Raw genomic sequence first — 16,367 nt, 5'->3', positions numbered from 1 at the left:
TTTTAAAACAATATTTCAGTGTTGTGCGTAAGTTAAATTTACCTCAAGTTTCTGTCTTTACTGATGCAGAAGACATAGTTGTGAGAAAACAGGCTGAAGTTTTTTGAAACACCGTGCATATTAAGGCAACTCTTTTCTTTCTTTCCTTAAACAGGAACTAGGATGACTTGCTTACAGACGTGAAGGTCAGAGGTTAAAAACATTGTCGCGACACTTCTAAACCGTGGCAACAGTTATCCTATTTATATAAATTGTCTGACATTTCAACATGCTAAACGTGCACTACATTGTTGAAGCGAATTTAGTAAAGAGGGAGCATTTGGGCCATGGAAGGGCTGCAGCGGCAATAACGGTATCGTTGGTTGGGTGCGACGTTGACGTTCTAATTTTAAGCTCCGAATCTATCTAGAAGTATTTTTGTGTCGAAACGTATTTAAGCAACAATGGATCTGACTGTGACACAACGGACATTCCGTAATCACTTCAAAAGAAAGAAACAATTTTGGTGTAAACTACAACCAGGAGAACACCTGCTTGAAAGGCGAACATTCCTATTTCGCTATTTGAAATTTGAGAATTTACAGATTTAACAACTCGACTTTTGCAGGTCTGAGTTACCGTCATAATATTACAATTTGCGGAAACTCTTGGAATAAATTAATAAAGCATTTATGATTTTGAAAGGCCACGAAGTAATAGCCCGAAGAATGGATTAAAATTCTAGAAATCACCCCTTGATAATACAACAGCCAAACAAAGTGGGTCGATAAGAAATACATCGGGTGGAAGGCCGAAAAGGAAGGACCTCTAATGTTACGTCTAATGCAGTTACAAGACGGAGGTAATTTCTACATATAACTGGGTGTCCAAAACGCCAATGCAACATAGCGTCATCATACAGACAGGAGGATGCCGTCATTGTTCTGACCACGTGGGATGAAGCCATAACTCATACATAACAACGACGATTCAAAATACCAGTGCTGAAATGTACGTCCAACACTATTCCTGAAAGCGAAGCCAAGACACCTTTCAGCCAGGGACGAAGCGACTACAAAAGTGACATGTTAGAAAAACAGGGAAAGTGTAGTCACCGTCACCTCACAATAGCAATGCACGTGAGACGGTTCGTGTATAAATATTACTCTTATCCAGCTTGACCTGCTTGTATACAGTCGCAGACAACGATCCCGAAGAAAGGACCTGTGTCAGTCAGTCCTCTGTTAGCAGAGTCCGTCTTCGAAGTCTCACGGAACAGCGAATCCTGCCAGGAGGACTTCGCCACTGTAAGCTGCAGTGCTGCCGTTCAAGTCAAGACTGACTGCAAGCTGTGGACGACATTCGGTACCAGGCCTTCTGGTGACCTGACTGAAGTGCCAGGGAACAGTCATCAATGATCATCGCTGAGGGCGCGCCGCAGGCGCCAACTTTCTTCTGAATCTGCAGGCCCTATCCCTGTGTGATTCAGTCTGACATCGTACACTCTGCGTAGGGCCAGTGGGTGCTTTCCAGGGCGCAGTCTACAATGGCAAAGAAAGCATTCTGCTAACCCACTGCCCTGCACTGCTAACACCAGCGCAGGCAATACTGGTCGACCTGCGGCCAAAGATCTGAGAGGTCACCGGGTGCTGAGTACGTGTCTGCGGTGCTGCAGCAGCCGGGATGGCATATCTTGCATAGGTGTCAGCACATTCCGGCGAGCCTAACGCCTACTGCTTGCTGCCACTGCTGCGTGCCGTAAATAAAGGTATATTGTGTTTTGGAGAAATAAATGCTTGTTTGCGATGTTTCACTAGCGGTTAGGACGCAGACTAGGCCCTCTCCCGTCGAGCCACGACTCACTCAGGCCCGAGGGGTGATGGTCCGACCTAAACCTGATTTCGATGACCTAATATCGTCACCTAACATATCGAATGGTTTCCGGGCGACTGAATCCTGCTGCCTCACACCTTTTCGTCTGATATCACCAGTGGTGCAGCAGTACTTCAGCAGGAGTTGCAGGTCTGTTAGTTTCTTTTCGGCTTTTTTGTTTCGTTTGCCTACAGCAGTGATAGGGCGTCGTAACTGTGATATGTACTTAAAAATATCGCTTGCTAAGCCGCAGACCGTGAGGGTCTGACTCAGAGAGGTTTACCTACGACCACTGAGGTGCCTGTATTGTAATTTGAGTGGACACGAGTTGCGATATTTTCCGGCATTGTTAGCTATACGTAGCACATGTAGGAGAATTGGCCACGAGCGCCATCAGTTTTCTAGTTTTCTGAAACTGTTGGGCTATGATACAGCTCAAGGGCTATCGTACTTTCTGTCATAATTGGGTGTGTTACTGCATAATTTTTCTGTTGTTTTGTTGGATGGAGGTTACAAAAAGCAGCAACTACGCAGGAGGCGACTGAAGCCCCGCTCAATCAGCTAACTGAATTGCAGAAATCTAACGAAATGTTGTGCAAGAAAGTTGGTGATCAGCAAACCTTACAGACTGATCCAAAAGAGTCTAAAGCGCTTTCCTGTATCCAATCCTTAAGTATATTCCATCACCTGGTGACTCATTTTGCTGGTAAATCAACAGTATTTGTTAGTGATTTGAAGGCTCCCACAGAGACAGCGAGTTGGTCAGATGATACTCTTTCAATTATGGCCAACCTACGTTACATTTGGGAAGCAAAGTGATGTCATGTACCAAGAAGGATTGAGTAGAGCACCGTTATAAGGCTGTTCTATTTGGTCTCAATACATTTCTTTCACTCTTTATTCGTGTATTACACTCAATTTTGGAGAGTGAATTATACAGGTTGATACAAAAAATTGCAAACTGACATGGCACAGCGGGTGTAGAACAAAGATCAGTAATCACATAGAAACCGGGAGTCGCAGAGGCCATCTGGGGTCACTAAATGGCATTACAGTTATTTAGTCACATGCTACAAATGGACGCACACTTGTAGGAGAGGCTTAAAGTCTTTTCCAGATGAATCGAGACACGCCTGACATGGACCCTGAATTGAACAGTGCATCCTCTCAAAGGTACCTGGTGTACCTGGAATAGATCCTGCTGGTCCAACAATCCTGCCCACAGTTCCTCCGACGACTGAACGAGTGTTTCATACAGTAGGCCCTTCACGTATCCTCACTTGAAAAAGTCGATTGCTGACAGATCGAGTGCCCACGCGACTGGCGCACCGCAACCAGTCCAGCGGGTGAGAAAGGTTGCCTGCAGATGTGTCCTCACTTGTATCCTGAAACGTGGGGGCTCCGTCAAGCTGAAATCGAATGCAGCGACGAACAAGCATGTGAACATCATTCAGCATGTCCGGCAGATTCTCTCGCAAAAATACGAGGTACGTATGATCATGAACTCCGTCTGGGAGAATGTACGGTCCAATTAAACGGTCTCCGACGATGGCAGCTCTCTCTTGATCGCAGTGTCCTCTCGTGGCTTTGTGACTCCCAGTTCCTAGGTGATTACTGATCCTTGATGTATGACCAGCGTGCCATATCACTAATCACCCTGTATACTGGATTAACGATATACATATCATATTTGTTGATCACTACATAAGAGTACACGAACGTTGTGAAGTATACAGTGCATTCTCAATTGCTTTTCAAGCTGGGGGAATGACCTAAAACGTAAAAAATGCGAGTTTCTAAAAAGAGAAATTAAATTTCTGGAGCACATTGTGACGAAGTCTGAGACTGGGAACGACCCAGAAGAACTACCAGCTGCTGTGTAGTGCCCTCCCCGCAAGAATAAAGACAACGGCTGAAAGCATATATTAGACTGTATGGTTTTCTACTGAAAATTTGCGAAGGGGCAAGCTATTAATGGTCCTCTTTTAAACTACTGTATTAGGAAAAATAGTGCTTTTGTTTGGAAATTTAAAAGAATATTCTTAAGGGATACAGTTTTGGATCGCTGAGAATTAACGCAGCCGTTTCATTTGAGTGCTGACAGCAAAGCATATGGGATCAGGGTTGAAATGTTTCGATAAATCAGTAGCCTGGAAGGAACAGGTCGTAAAACATTGGTGTTAGCGAGCAGGACACCTGCTAAATGCGAAAGAAATTACATCACAACAGAGAAAAAAGCCTTAGCAATAATATGGGGTCTTAAAAAGTTTCGATGTTGTTTATGTAACATAGAATTATTATTCACACTAGTCACAAAGCACTAACATTTCAAAGAGATTGACTCTGATAGAGGGAAGATTAATCCGCTGGGCATTATAACTTCAGTCACGTGATTATGAGATTTGTTACGTTAAGGCACTGGCAATTATGTAGCAGATGCCTTACCTTTGTTTCTGGAAAACCTAAGAAAGAACAATGAAGACGGTACATTCCAACTGTATTTCGTTATAGAAGTAATTGGGAAAAAATGGACATATATTTAAAAAAAAGAAAAGAATATGACACATCATCAGAACGAGAACGAAGTTTGGAAGTCGGCAGTTATTAATTTTGCTGGTTTGAATCATCCTCACACTATTCAGTATTACAAAGGATTTTTATATAAACAAAAGATTTTGATAGGGAAAACTGGAGCGTCTATTGCCCATCTTATTTTGGAACTCATTGAACAGATTATTTCCAGTCAGCATTAGGACATCGTGGACCTATGGAATGTACTGTGAAACATTGAGTTGTCACAGTAATTGTTGATAACCGGGCTAAAAGACAAATAATTGAACTAAATCAAGAGACTGGTATTTGTCAAATGGAAAAAATGACAGACAGATCCAAAGATGTCCCATGCATAACAATATACCCGAATTTGATTAAGTTCTATACATTTGTTTGGAACACTACTAAAAACTTTAGGACATGTTACATTTATACGAGTGATAACGGCAATCGTTTCCATATTAATCAAACTCCAGGCACTTAGCAAACGAACACCAACAGCTGCATTTAGTAGGGCGATTTAATACTTCGCGTCTGTAGCAAAATTACAGTCAGTATTGTCAGTTAATAGACCCCAGTTCATTTCCAAAATTTGAAATCAAGGGTGTAGAACAGTACGATGTACAAGTGATACATATTTCAGCTTATCACCCAGCAAGAAGTACAGTTACATGCTATATGTATGAGCTGGGCAGATTATGTAGAACCTTTTCCTACCACAATGGGACAGGTTTATGTACTTAGTAAGCTTGTTATCTGAGTTCAGTTGGTGTATTATGGTTTACTCTATGTAACCAAGGAAATGGAGCCTCTTGCTGCACCTTAACACTTACTACTGCACGTTCTCAATGAAAACGGACGCCGTGATGGAGTGCGCTTGCAGCCATTCCAAAAAGGTAGGTTGCATCTTGGGCGACACCATGATGTCCGCTGGCATATTGACTGCCCTGGCTTCCTTCCAGAAGCGAATCTGCAAGAGAAAAAAACAGTTACATTTTCGCCTGAAGTGCAGCATATAACAATATAACTTATTTCGCCGTAAGCACAGTGATCAGCATAGAAGTTGTCAGACACATGTTATAGACAGATCTCAAGTCCTGAAAAGGACTTACGCAAATGTAATTTATCAGCCAAATGAAACTTTACGCCTGGGAGAGCAAGAAGTGATTACATGTACACTCCTGGAAATTGAAATAAGAACACCGTGAATTCACTGTCCCAGGAAGGGGAAACTTTATTGACACATTCCTGGGGTCAGATACATCACATGATCACACTGACAGAACCACAGGCACATAGACACAGGCAACAGAGCATGCAGAATGTCGGCACTAGTACAGTGTATATCCACCTTTCGCAGCAATGCAGGCTGCTATTCTCCCATGGAGACGATCGTAGAGATGCTGGATGTAGTCCTGTGGAACGGCTTGCCATGCCATTTCCACCTGGCGCCTCACTTGGACCAGCGTTCGTGCTGGACGTGCAGACCGCGTGAGACGACGCTTCATCCAGTCCCAAACATGCTCAATGGGGACAGATCCGGAGATCTTGCTGGCCAGGGTAGTTGACTTACACCTTCTAGAGCACGTTGGGTGGCACGGGATACATACGGACGTGCATTGTCCTGTTGGAACAGCAAGTTCCCTTGCCGGTCTAGGAATGGTAGAACGATGGGTTCGATGACGGTTTGGATGTACCGTGCACTAGTCAGTGTCCCCTCGACGATCACCAGTGGTGTACGGCCAATGTAGGAGATCGCTCCCCACACCATGATGCCGGGTGTTGGCCCTGTGTGCCTCGGTCGTATGCAGTCCTGATTGTGGCGCTCACCTGCACGGCGCCAAACACGCATACGACCATCATTGGCACCAAGGCAGAAGCGACTCTCATCGCTGAAGACGACACGTCTCCATTCGTCCCTCCACTCACGCCTGTCGCGACACCACTGGAGGCGGGCTGCACGATGTTGGGGCGTGAGCGGAAGACGGCCTAACGGTGTGCGGGACCGTAGCCCAGCTTCATGGAGACGGTTGCGAATGGTCCTCGCCGATACCCCAGGAGCAACAGAGTCCCTAATTTGCTGGGAAGTGGCGGTGCGGTCCCCTACGGCACTGCGTAGGATCCTACGGTCTTGGCGTGCATCCGTGCGTCGCTGCGGTGCTGTCCCAGGTCGACGGGCACGTGCACCTTCCGCCGACCACTGGCGACAACATCGATGTACTGTGGAGACCTCACGCCCCACGTGTTGAGCAATTCGGCGGTACGTCCACCCGGCCTCCCGCATGCCCACTATACGCCCTCGCTCAAAGACCGTCAACTGCACATACGGTTCGCGTCCACGCTGTCGCGGCATGCTACCAGTGTTAAAGACTGCGATGGAGCTCCGTATGCCACGGCAAACTGGCTGACACTGACGGCGGCGGTGCACAAATGCTGCGCAGCTAGCGCCATTCGACGGCCAACACCGCGGTTCGTGGTGTGTCCGCTATGCCGTGCGTGTGATCATTGCTTGTACAGCCCTCTCGCAGTTCCGGAGCAAGTATGGTGGGTCTGACACACCGGTGTCAATGTGTTCTTTTTTCCATTTCCAGGAGTGTATAAATGGTCTTCCAGTGACTTAAAAAGATGACTGAAAAATTTATTAGCTGCTGATGATACAAGCGCTCTAATCAAGGCTCCAAACTCAACCTTATCAGCCAATGCTCATGTTTCATACTGTGCGTCAGAAGTATAAATTAGAGCGATACACTAAATGTAACAGTGTGTGTAAATTTCTGTGGGTCCATCTCGATAACAAGTCGGAACAGAGTGGACTTATAGACATACTAATGAAGAGGCGCAGGTCACTCTGTTTCTTTCTTGGAAGTAGGTCTCTTTGTTTGACCCAACGACAATAACGTTGTGTCATTTTGCATATCTTCAAGACTTGTTTCCATATAGAATTATTTAACATAGATGTGTGCCTGTAGTATAGGTTGAAAGGGCTGTCCGATTTCCCATGTCGATTCTCAAGAAGTCTTGGTCATAGCTAAGACTGAAGTTGCGAATCTGATAAACGTACTCAACATCTGTAGTATCGAGATTATGATTTTCTTCGTAAGTCTGTGTTCTGAGACCAAAGATGTAAAAGTAAGGCATATAGTAGAAGTGTGCAGTGGTTGTTAGACAATCTGGCTATGTACTCGGTTTGAAAAGGATGGAAGCTGGCCTACCGTGTAGTGCAGGCAGCATTATCTAAGAGGATGTTGTGCTAATATGTTTTGATGAAAGAAAACGAGATTATATCAGTAGAAGAATGTTGAAGAGGAAATTTTAAGGTATTTGGGTTGATATATATATGACTGTGTATTTCCTTATTGTTGGGACACTGTGTATGGTCGAGCTGTACTGTAGAAATAGGTAGAAGTGTACTGTAGGAATATTATAATGCAACATGTGGTTTTGTCTTATAATTGAAACAACTGTCAAGAAAAGTAATTGCACGCAGAAAAATTATTAAGAAATATTTTGCTAACTTGTCTAGTTGCGAAAACTTTATGGAAGGCTGTATTGTTGTTAGGGCTTAATGAAGTGTAGTTATACTTGGCGTCTTTGTTCTCATTTATCAGTCGTCAGTTTAGTTCCTTCAAGTTTAGTTCCTCATTTTTCATTGTGCTCCTTCATGAATGTGTTTGGATACTCGCACTGCACATCGCGAATTGTGTGCTGCAGAATCATTATTGAAAAAACTGATGAGATGCCGTCTTGCACTGCACATCAGAAGCACGGCAGTTGAGAAACACCTCATTATTCCATATGGCGAAAGGTTGCAGAGCAGATAAGCGTTCTGTGCGCACTGATAGGCCAACAAATTTAATTATCATCGAAATTCATGTGAACTACAAAATATAGTGATTGTCATAATGTATTTGTAAAAAGCTCATATCAATCCAGAGGCTTAATACAAACAGAAGATCTAGTAAAGTGGTATCTTGTGAGTTTTCAAGCAATTTTATCAGAAAGTCAGATTCATTAAATATTATGTTCATTTGCTCTGTAACTAGAATAACAGTTCTGGTACAGCGAATCATAGCAAGACTAAAGATAAAGATTAACAATATTGAGGGCAAACATTTTAATCTTAGTCATTTGTTTTTCAGTCAATTAGCATAGCATATGTATATTTCATTGAAAACGGTTTGTAGTGTCTAATCTGGATTTCGCATCGTGTTACATGAGTTTAAGATACTTCTGTTCAAATTTTAATTTTGGCACTATTCTATTGCCCCGCACTGAGATTTACATATTTGGATATCGATATAAGTTTGATACATTTTTCAAATACTAAACAGACACACACAAACACGAATCTAAGTCGTTACACAATACTTTCAAGGTATGTGAAATATTTAGAACACAAAAGCGAGCATTGGGAATACTGACTTCTACAGAGACTTCTGTAACGATTTTACAATGTCTTAGCTGACTCCTCAGTTTATTTAGTGCTTAATGGCGTGCGTTGCTGATAGTAAAAATCAGCTTAGGCGAACTATGATTTGCACAATCACAGTGCAACAAAAAGAAATAATTTTTATGCGTACCTTGCATATTTTTCCAGTCTTCAGAGTTGAGTTCTGTGTGAAATTCTATAAGGCATTTGCATGGAGCACTAAAGCAAGATACTGGGTATCCCTGCTTATTCAAAATGGAATTAAAAACTTCTCCTTAGTCTTTCCTTCAGGAAATTATTATCAAATTATCTGTATTCAAGAACTGAAAATTCCTGTTACATACATAGTAAGGAAAGCTGCATGACAGATAGAAGCGCGCTATAAACAGGTCTCTTTTTCTAGAGTCAGGTAACTGTTTTATTTGGAAAGTACCATTGTCATCAAGTAAATATTAAGTTACCAATAGAACAAAAGCAGTGGCATTTCAATACAAGAGAGGAAGGAGTAGCTTTTTCTAAGTGGCGTCTTTATTTCCAGCATACTAAGCAACATACTGTGTACAAATTAAGATTATTCGAGCCACCGGACAAATGTTTACATGTATCTGGACTCGTTCCACACCTTTGAAATTTTTCTGTTTGCTGGGATGTACAGAACATGATTAATGGTTGGAAGAAAGTAAGTGAATGGATGGCTGAAGTAAAATTCCATTTTGAGATGGTCTCTTTAGCTTAAAGCTCAATGGCTTTATCTTTGTGGAGACGGTAGCAGATCCACATTTACATATTTCATTTTATTTTCGCAGCATCGGACACATTATTTTGCTTCGAAATTCGGGTGTCTGTAACGTCTCTCATATATGCATTACTATAACTACACACAGCTCTTATTTACGATGCTATGCAGTTAATTCTCCACAGAAAAGGTGCCAATATTTTGGGTATGAGTAAAATACGATCACTTCCAATCGCTGGTTAAAACCAATGACAGAATAAATACTTAGTGACAGTAACAACTACTACTAGCCCAGTTGTGTGGCTTCACTAGGGAAAAACATCAACAATGACTGACGATACAAAAATAATAAGACATGCATAGGAAATACAAGCTGCCATAATCTCCATTACCACTGCAAAAATGAGCGTGCTGCACTCTCAAGTTGTGTTTCCGTTAGTAGAAGAGACTCTACGCTTTCACCAAAAACGAAGCCCTATAAGAGCCACCTGACTTCCGTTTACATGTATCTTGACTAGTTTTACGCCTTTGAAGTTTTTTTCCTTGATTGGATGCACAGAACAAAGTACGTGAACGGGTATCTGTATCAGTGCTCTATATATGACCCCTTCACAGGAGCATCTGAAGTGTAACACGAAAATGAGGCATTGTAGAGTACCGAAACTACAGGAATCAGTATTACTTACAACATAACCAGCTGCCATTCGCACTTGCCTACACACGTACCACGCTGCAACAAGTTATGCTAAGAAAGTTTTGGATCCGATTCGAGAGAATGGGTTAGAAAGCAAACTTGCGGCTCTCAAGTAGAGTCAACGAAGTTTCATGATTTCCGATGCATATGCTAGCATTATTTTGCATACACTAAGTAACCCACAATTAAGAAAAATTAGGTTAGCATTGTTGACGACGACTTCAGCAGCAGCAGCAAGCAGATTACTCCGAGTTATACCGAACTAAGATATGTATAATCAGTGAACTAAACTTTATATGTCACTTCAGAACTAATTACTGAAGTGTAATGTTTGGAAACTGTTCTAGCAGTAAATATGCGTATTTGTCTCAAAGTTATCTTTCAGTGGTGGGGGCCAGAGTGATCTATATCAAAGACATCCCAATGATCACATGTTCTTGATGTCCTTGGAACACAAGTATAACAATAAACTTTTCAAATTCTCTGTTCACTCAAATAGTCTTTCAGTGTTGTATTTCTGCCGCAATTCATGTCTCCCTTCACGCCAAAAATATTTCGTTACAATAGTGGAGGAACTGGGATAGTCGTAAGTCTATCTGGAGTGCTAAAATCTGTGAAATTCTAGGTGCCATGAATATATCTTGTTTATATGTGGACGCAGGAAAAGTGACGAAAACTGACGCTCAACTGTAAGGACCTGCAACATCGCCAATGGACGAAAGATAAGTACTCTGTTTTTCAATTATATTAGTTTGGAACAAAATCAATTTTAATTTCAGTTGTTCAACAGTTACAAAGAGCTACGGTAAATCTTTAATAGTTGCAGTACAAGGTTTCATCCATGTGGCGATTCGTGGGAAGAGAACATTATTTACTGATTTTGAGCATTGTTGCAAGTCTAATACTAATATGAGTGAGAATAATGTTCTCCACATACCTATGACCACTAGGTCAGGTAGGGAAATCTATGCTTCAACCCCAAACTTATATTGTGAAACTCATAATAACGAAAATGCGTCATGCAGTTTGTGTTCCCTTGTACACGGCTTCCAGCAATCAGGCCAACCTATAACTGAACAATTATCCAAATTGTTGGATACTAAATTATTAGGCCATAGCAAGAAAGTAGAAAGGAATGTTAATCAGAACATAAAGAATGTTAATCAGAACATAAATAGTAGCTTTCAGAAAGTCTATACAAGTTTAAACTATTTCAAGTAGAATACAAAATCGGTCAACATTAATATTCCTGTCGACCATATTGAAACAGACGTTGATTGTTTAACTCAAGTTACTGACTCAAAAGTAAAAGTAATAAACGATAGACTTGACGCCATTGAGGAATGGGTCAGCTTCACAGAAACAAATGTTATCGATGAGTTGATCAAGAGCAGAAAAGCTGAAACTAAACCTATGCAGGAATACGTTACTTCTGAAAGTCAATATGTAGACGAGAAACTGAAATTAAACTCCATATTAGTCGCAGAAGAGGTTAAATGCGTAAAAGAAAAAGCTGAGTTAGTAACCCAAAACTTTCAAACAGTCAACTAAAGAGTAAATAATTTAGAAAATAACCTTGTAGCTAATTGTTACAAGAACAACAATCTGTTTGCCAACCCAGGTAACAATGTATTGTTAAAAACTTTCCCTGGAGACGTCAAACTGCATCCTGTAGATTTCTTATATCAATGCAAGACAGTTTCACACCTGGTATGCCAGGTATGCCAACACCATTAAAAGTCGAAGTAGCTAAGAGTTTTCGTGATGGTGAGGATTTATCCTGAACATATCAGAATGTAAGCCCTGAAATGAGTTTTGATCAGTTTGAAACACTGTTTTTTAATAAATTGTGCTCGGAAATCAGACAATCTAGGATTAAGTATGAATTTTAGAATGGCATCAAATATGAGAATGGAAATTAAGTGTGGGTGAGTTTTGTAAAACACAGCTAAGAAAACTGACGCACGTAGTCAAACTTTTAGACGAGTTAATTCAGATTGACTCACTGAAACGCCGTCTATCAAACTGGGTTCAGTGGGGCCTAGTTTACAGGCCGGATGACTCGATCAAAGATTTTTGGAAGTATGTAGATAGGCTAGACTACGCATGGCAAAGTCATGAAGAGGTAGAACAATCAAAATAGGGGAGAGTGCCAACACCAGAGTGGTGGATTCTCTGAAAATCAAAATTATTATAACAGTAACAGACAAAATAACTATGGTAACAGAAAATATCTTGAAATAGCAACAATTACAGACAAAACACCAGCTCAAATTAGAACAGACAGTATAGACAAGAAAACGAGTAACCACCTCACTGGGGCCCAGCCAGTTTGAGGTGAAGAGAAAAACTCGTAATCAGTCTTTGAGCAGGAGACACAGACACAGGTCACACCATCGACGTTACACAGATAACACTAGGAACTACCACATTAATAATGTAAATTAGCACTATGAATTTTGGAAATACATGTTAAAAGAAATAAGTAATGATGACACAAAGACACAAAATAGTTATAAGCTTAGTGAAGAGGACCTGACAAATTTATTTGACAACAAGTGTGTATCCAAGAATGGTTATAATGATGATTATAGTTTTGCTAGTTTATTTGTTAATGACAATGATCCAAGTTTGTTTCTAGTAGCAGTATGCCAAAATGATGACCTTGTACCAAAAAATATTGATGCTTTAGTAGCTGATAGAGATGGTGATGTAGCAGTAGAGAGATTTGATGTTGTAACTGAGGTCCATGCAGGTGCATGTGACTCAGTTGGTGCTGGTGATGATGATAATGATATTTTGTTTAAAGAAGGGTTTGATGGGATGATTTTTGTAGAAGTATTGGGAGATGACGTTAATAATTGTCAGTTAGTAGGTATTGATGATCTGATGTGTGAGAATAAGGTACAAGGATGTCTGTAGTCTTCTATTTATGTCAGGAAGATATTGTCTAAGAGTAATGATAAGAATGAACAAACTAAGCAAGTAGGTTACAATGTTTAAGAGGTTTTAAATAAGCAAGAACTCGTGAAGTGAAATGCAGCAGTGATGATGAATATTTGGAATTTGACAGTAATTAAGTCGTGGAACACACACAAATAAAGACTGATGTAGTAATAATTCAGGCAGTCAGCAAGGAATAATTACTGAGCCCTCTTTCACAGAAAGCAGTAGTTTGTCAGATTCAGAAGAAATTCACTCTAATAGTGATATGTCTTTGTGAGCTTCAGTGAATAAGCAACAGTCATGTATTAACTTAGATTTTAAAGAAATAGAAGATGATTTTTTAATGCTCAGTGAAAGTTGATAAACAAGAGGTATCTGGTAGTCCATATTTTCAAATAGCAACTGGGAATTGGAAAGGCATGTATGAAGCACGGTGTCTAATAGACACAGTGCTTCATATATAGAATTTCCTGTAACAGGTGTTAAGATTAAGGGAGCTACAGGTAAGTGCAGTAAACCAATTTGCAAACAGGCCTTGATTTCATTTTTAATTGGGGATTTGTTGTTTGAACAAGGATGTTTTGTGTTGATATAACTAAATGAATAGATGTATGAAGAGCTTATTTCAATAGTGGTACAAGTCTATTACCTCCATTTTTCTGTCTATAATGCTTCTGACATTAGTGGTCCAAAGAAACAGAAAGAAAGGTTCATCTCTAGCAAGAAGCCATATGCTTGAATATTTCTGGTATCTCAACTGCAGATTTTCCAGCGCTCATTTAACTTTAGGACTTTGTATCTCAGAATGAACAAAAGTGGACTTGTACCCTTCATATTCTGCTGAAAGCAAATGTAATTTTTGATTGGGAAAACTTAAAAATATGTTTCACAGAACCAAAACCTGGTTGTTCTGGTGAGGCCAAATTACATTAAAAGTGTATAAAAATTGCAGTAATCTGATTAGAGAAATTGAATTTTCTGATATCAGGTGCATTGAAGATTTAGAGGAAGAACAGGAGGACAATTTTGATAGTAATAGTTTTTCACAGTTAGTCAGTGATAAAGTAAATACTGCAGATAGCTTATCCAGTTCTCGGAGAGAAAATTTAAATCATTTTCTGTTGGAATATTGTGACGTTCTTTGTAATAAGCTAGGAAGAGTTATAAATTATGTCTGAAAATTAAAAATGAAAAAGCATGATCCACTTTTTATGAACCCATATGGGGTCCCAATTTGCAAAAGGAAATTAGTGGAGAGAGAATTGCAGAAGATGCAAAAATTGAGGATAGTGGGAAGGAGTAGCAGCCAGTACAATAATCCACTGGTTATTATTTCTAACAAAGATGGAGATGTTAGACTTGATTTGAATTCTCGCCATTCGAACAAATTCCTTGAAGGGGAAACTGACCATCCTGAATCCATTGAGGAATTATTGAATAAATTCAATGACCCAAAATATTTTTCCAGCCTAGATTTGACATCAGGGTTTCAACAAATTGTTTTGGAGCCAGTTTCAAGACAGTATATGACATTTTTATATGATGAAAAAAGCTATCAGTATTGTGTGGTGCAATTTGGACTTAACATTTCACTTGTTGAATTTATCTGTGTTTTAGATTGTCTCTTAGTTAGGGAATTATTGTCCAAATTAGTAATTTATGTAACTAGTGGCACATGGGAAGTACATATTGAAACTTTAAGACAAATTAGAAAAAAATTTAGACACCGGGTATGAGTTTGAAATTAGAGAACTGTAAATTTGGAGTGACAGAATTAAAACGTCTAGGCCACACTATTAGTGAAAAGGGGATTCTGCCTGACAAAGGTAAACTCATGGCCATTGAGGCAATTCATTGAAAGTTTCGTAATTCCAGTTGTATGTAATAAGTGATTTCATATAATATCTTAAATTTCATAAAATTTATTATTTTGCTTGTTTACTTCTATGTCATGTTCATCCAATATATACTAGCATTATTTTGCATTCACTAATTACCCCATAATTAAGAAAAATTAGGTTGTCATTGTTGTTTTTTACTATTTTGTATAATGTGATATACATCTTATGTAAATATCTTTCATGTTGTATAGGCCAGTTTGGGCATAAAATACGACAGGTTTATGTGTATTTATTCATAATAGCTTTGCACTTTTACTTATTAATTTTATAAATTTGCAATATAGATTTGTTAACTTTATTGTTAAGAACATGTAAACAGGGGGGAGCAGAAGGCTCAGAAGAGCTCAGTTGGAGTCAGTTCACAGATGCGACCACTGTGTCACACGTCAGTGTAATAATCTAATTGTTTTGCTACAGTGGTTTTGTGACTCTGTAGCCTGTTATGTGGAGTGGGCTCCCACCAAGAACCAGTTGTGCGGCTTGTCATTAATAAACCACTATAAAACGACTTGCTACCTGGATTCTTTCATGGAAGTCACCTAACTAAATCCAGTTTGGAGATGAAATGGACCGGGACGACGACTTCAGCAGCAGTGGCAGGAAGCAGATTACTCCCAGTTACATCGAACTAAGATATGTATAAGCAAAAAACTAAACTTTATATTACACTTTAGAACTAATTACTAAAGTGTAATGTTTGGAAACTGTTCTAGCAATAAACATGCGCATTTGTCTCAAAGATATCTTTGAGTGGTGGAGGTCAGAGTGATCTACATCAAAGTCATCCACATGATCACAAATTCTTGATGTCCTTGGAACAAGTATAACAATAAACTTTTCATATTCTCTGTTTAATCAAATAATCTTTCAATGATTACTTTTGTAGTGTTCCAGAAACCCCATTCCAAGATATTTCGTTACAGCCGTTCCTCACAAGCGACTTACAATCAGATTGTGTTCCTATGGAGTATCGACCCCACCATGAACCATGGACCTCACCGTTGGTGGGGAGGCTTGTGTGCCCCAGCGATACAGATAGTCATACCGTAGATGCAACCACAATGGAGGGATATCTGTTGAGAGGTGAGACAAACGTGTGGTTCCTGAAGAGGGGCAGCAGCCTTTTCAGTAATTGCAGGGGCAACAGTCTGGATGATTGGCTGATCTGACTTTGAGACACAAACCAAAACGGCCTTACTCTGCTATTACTGCAAATGGCTGAAAGCAAGGGGAAACTACAGCTGTAATTTTTCCTGA

The 16,367-nt window shown here is 40.2% G+C and overlaps 1 protein-coding gene across 1 annotated transcript in view; it reads right to left on the bottom strand.

Moving 5' to 3' along the window:
- LOC126474498 (zinc carboxypeptidase-like) overlaps window positions 1–16,367 on the bottom strand; it is a 96,958-nt gene that overhangs the window by 67,380 nt on the left and 13,211 nt on the right. The window contains exon 2 of the mRNA XM_050101968.1: window positions 5,238–5,374. Coding sequence (XP_049957925.1) covers window positions 5,238–5,374 — 137 coding nt within the window. The remainder of the gene's footprint in view (window positions 1–5,237; window positions 5,375–16,367) is intronic.

This window comes from Schistocerca serialis, chromosome 4, assembly GCF_023864345.2.
Source record: "Schistocerca serialis cubense isolate TAMUIC-IGC-003099 chromosome 4, iqSchSeri2.2, whole genome shotgun sequence".
Taxonomy (NCBI): Eukaryota; Metazoa; Arthropoda; class Insecta; order Orthoptera; family Acrididae; genus Schistocerca; species Schistocerca serialis.
This window is presented reverse-complemented; position numbering and strand designations above follow the sequence as displayed.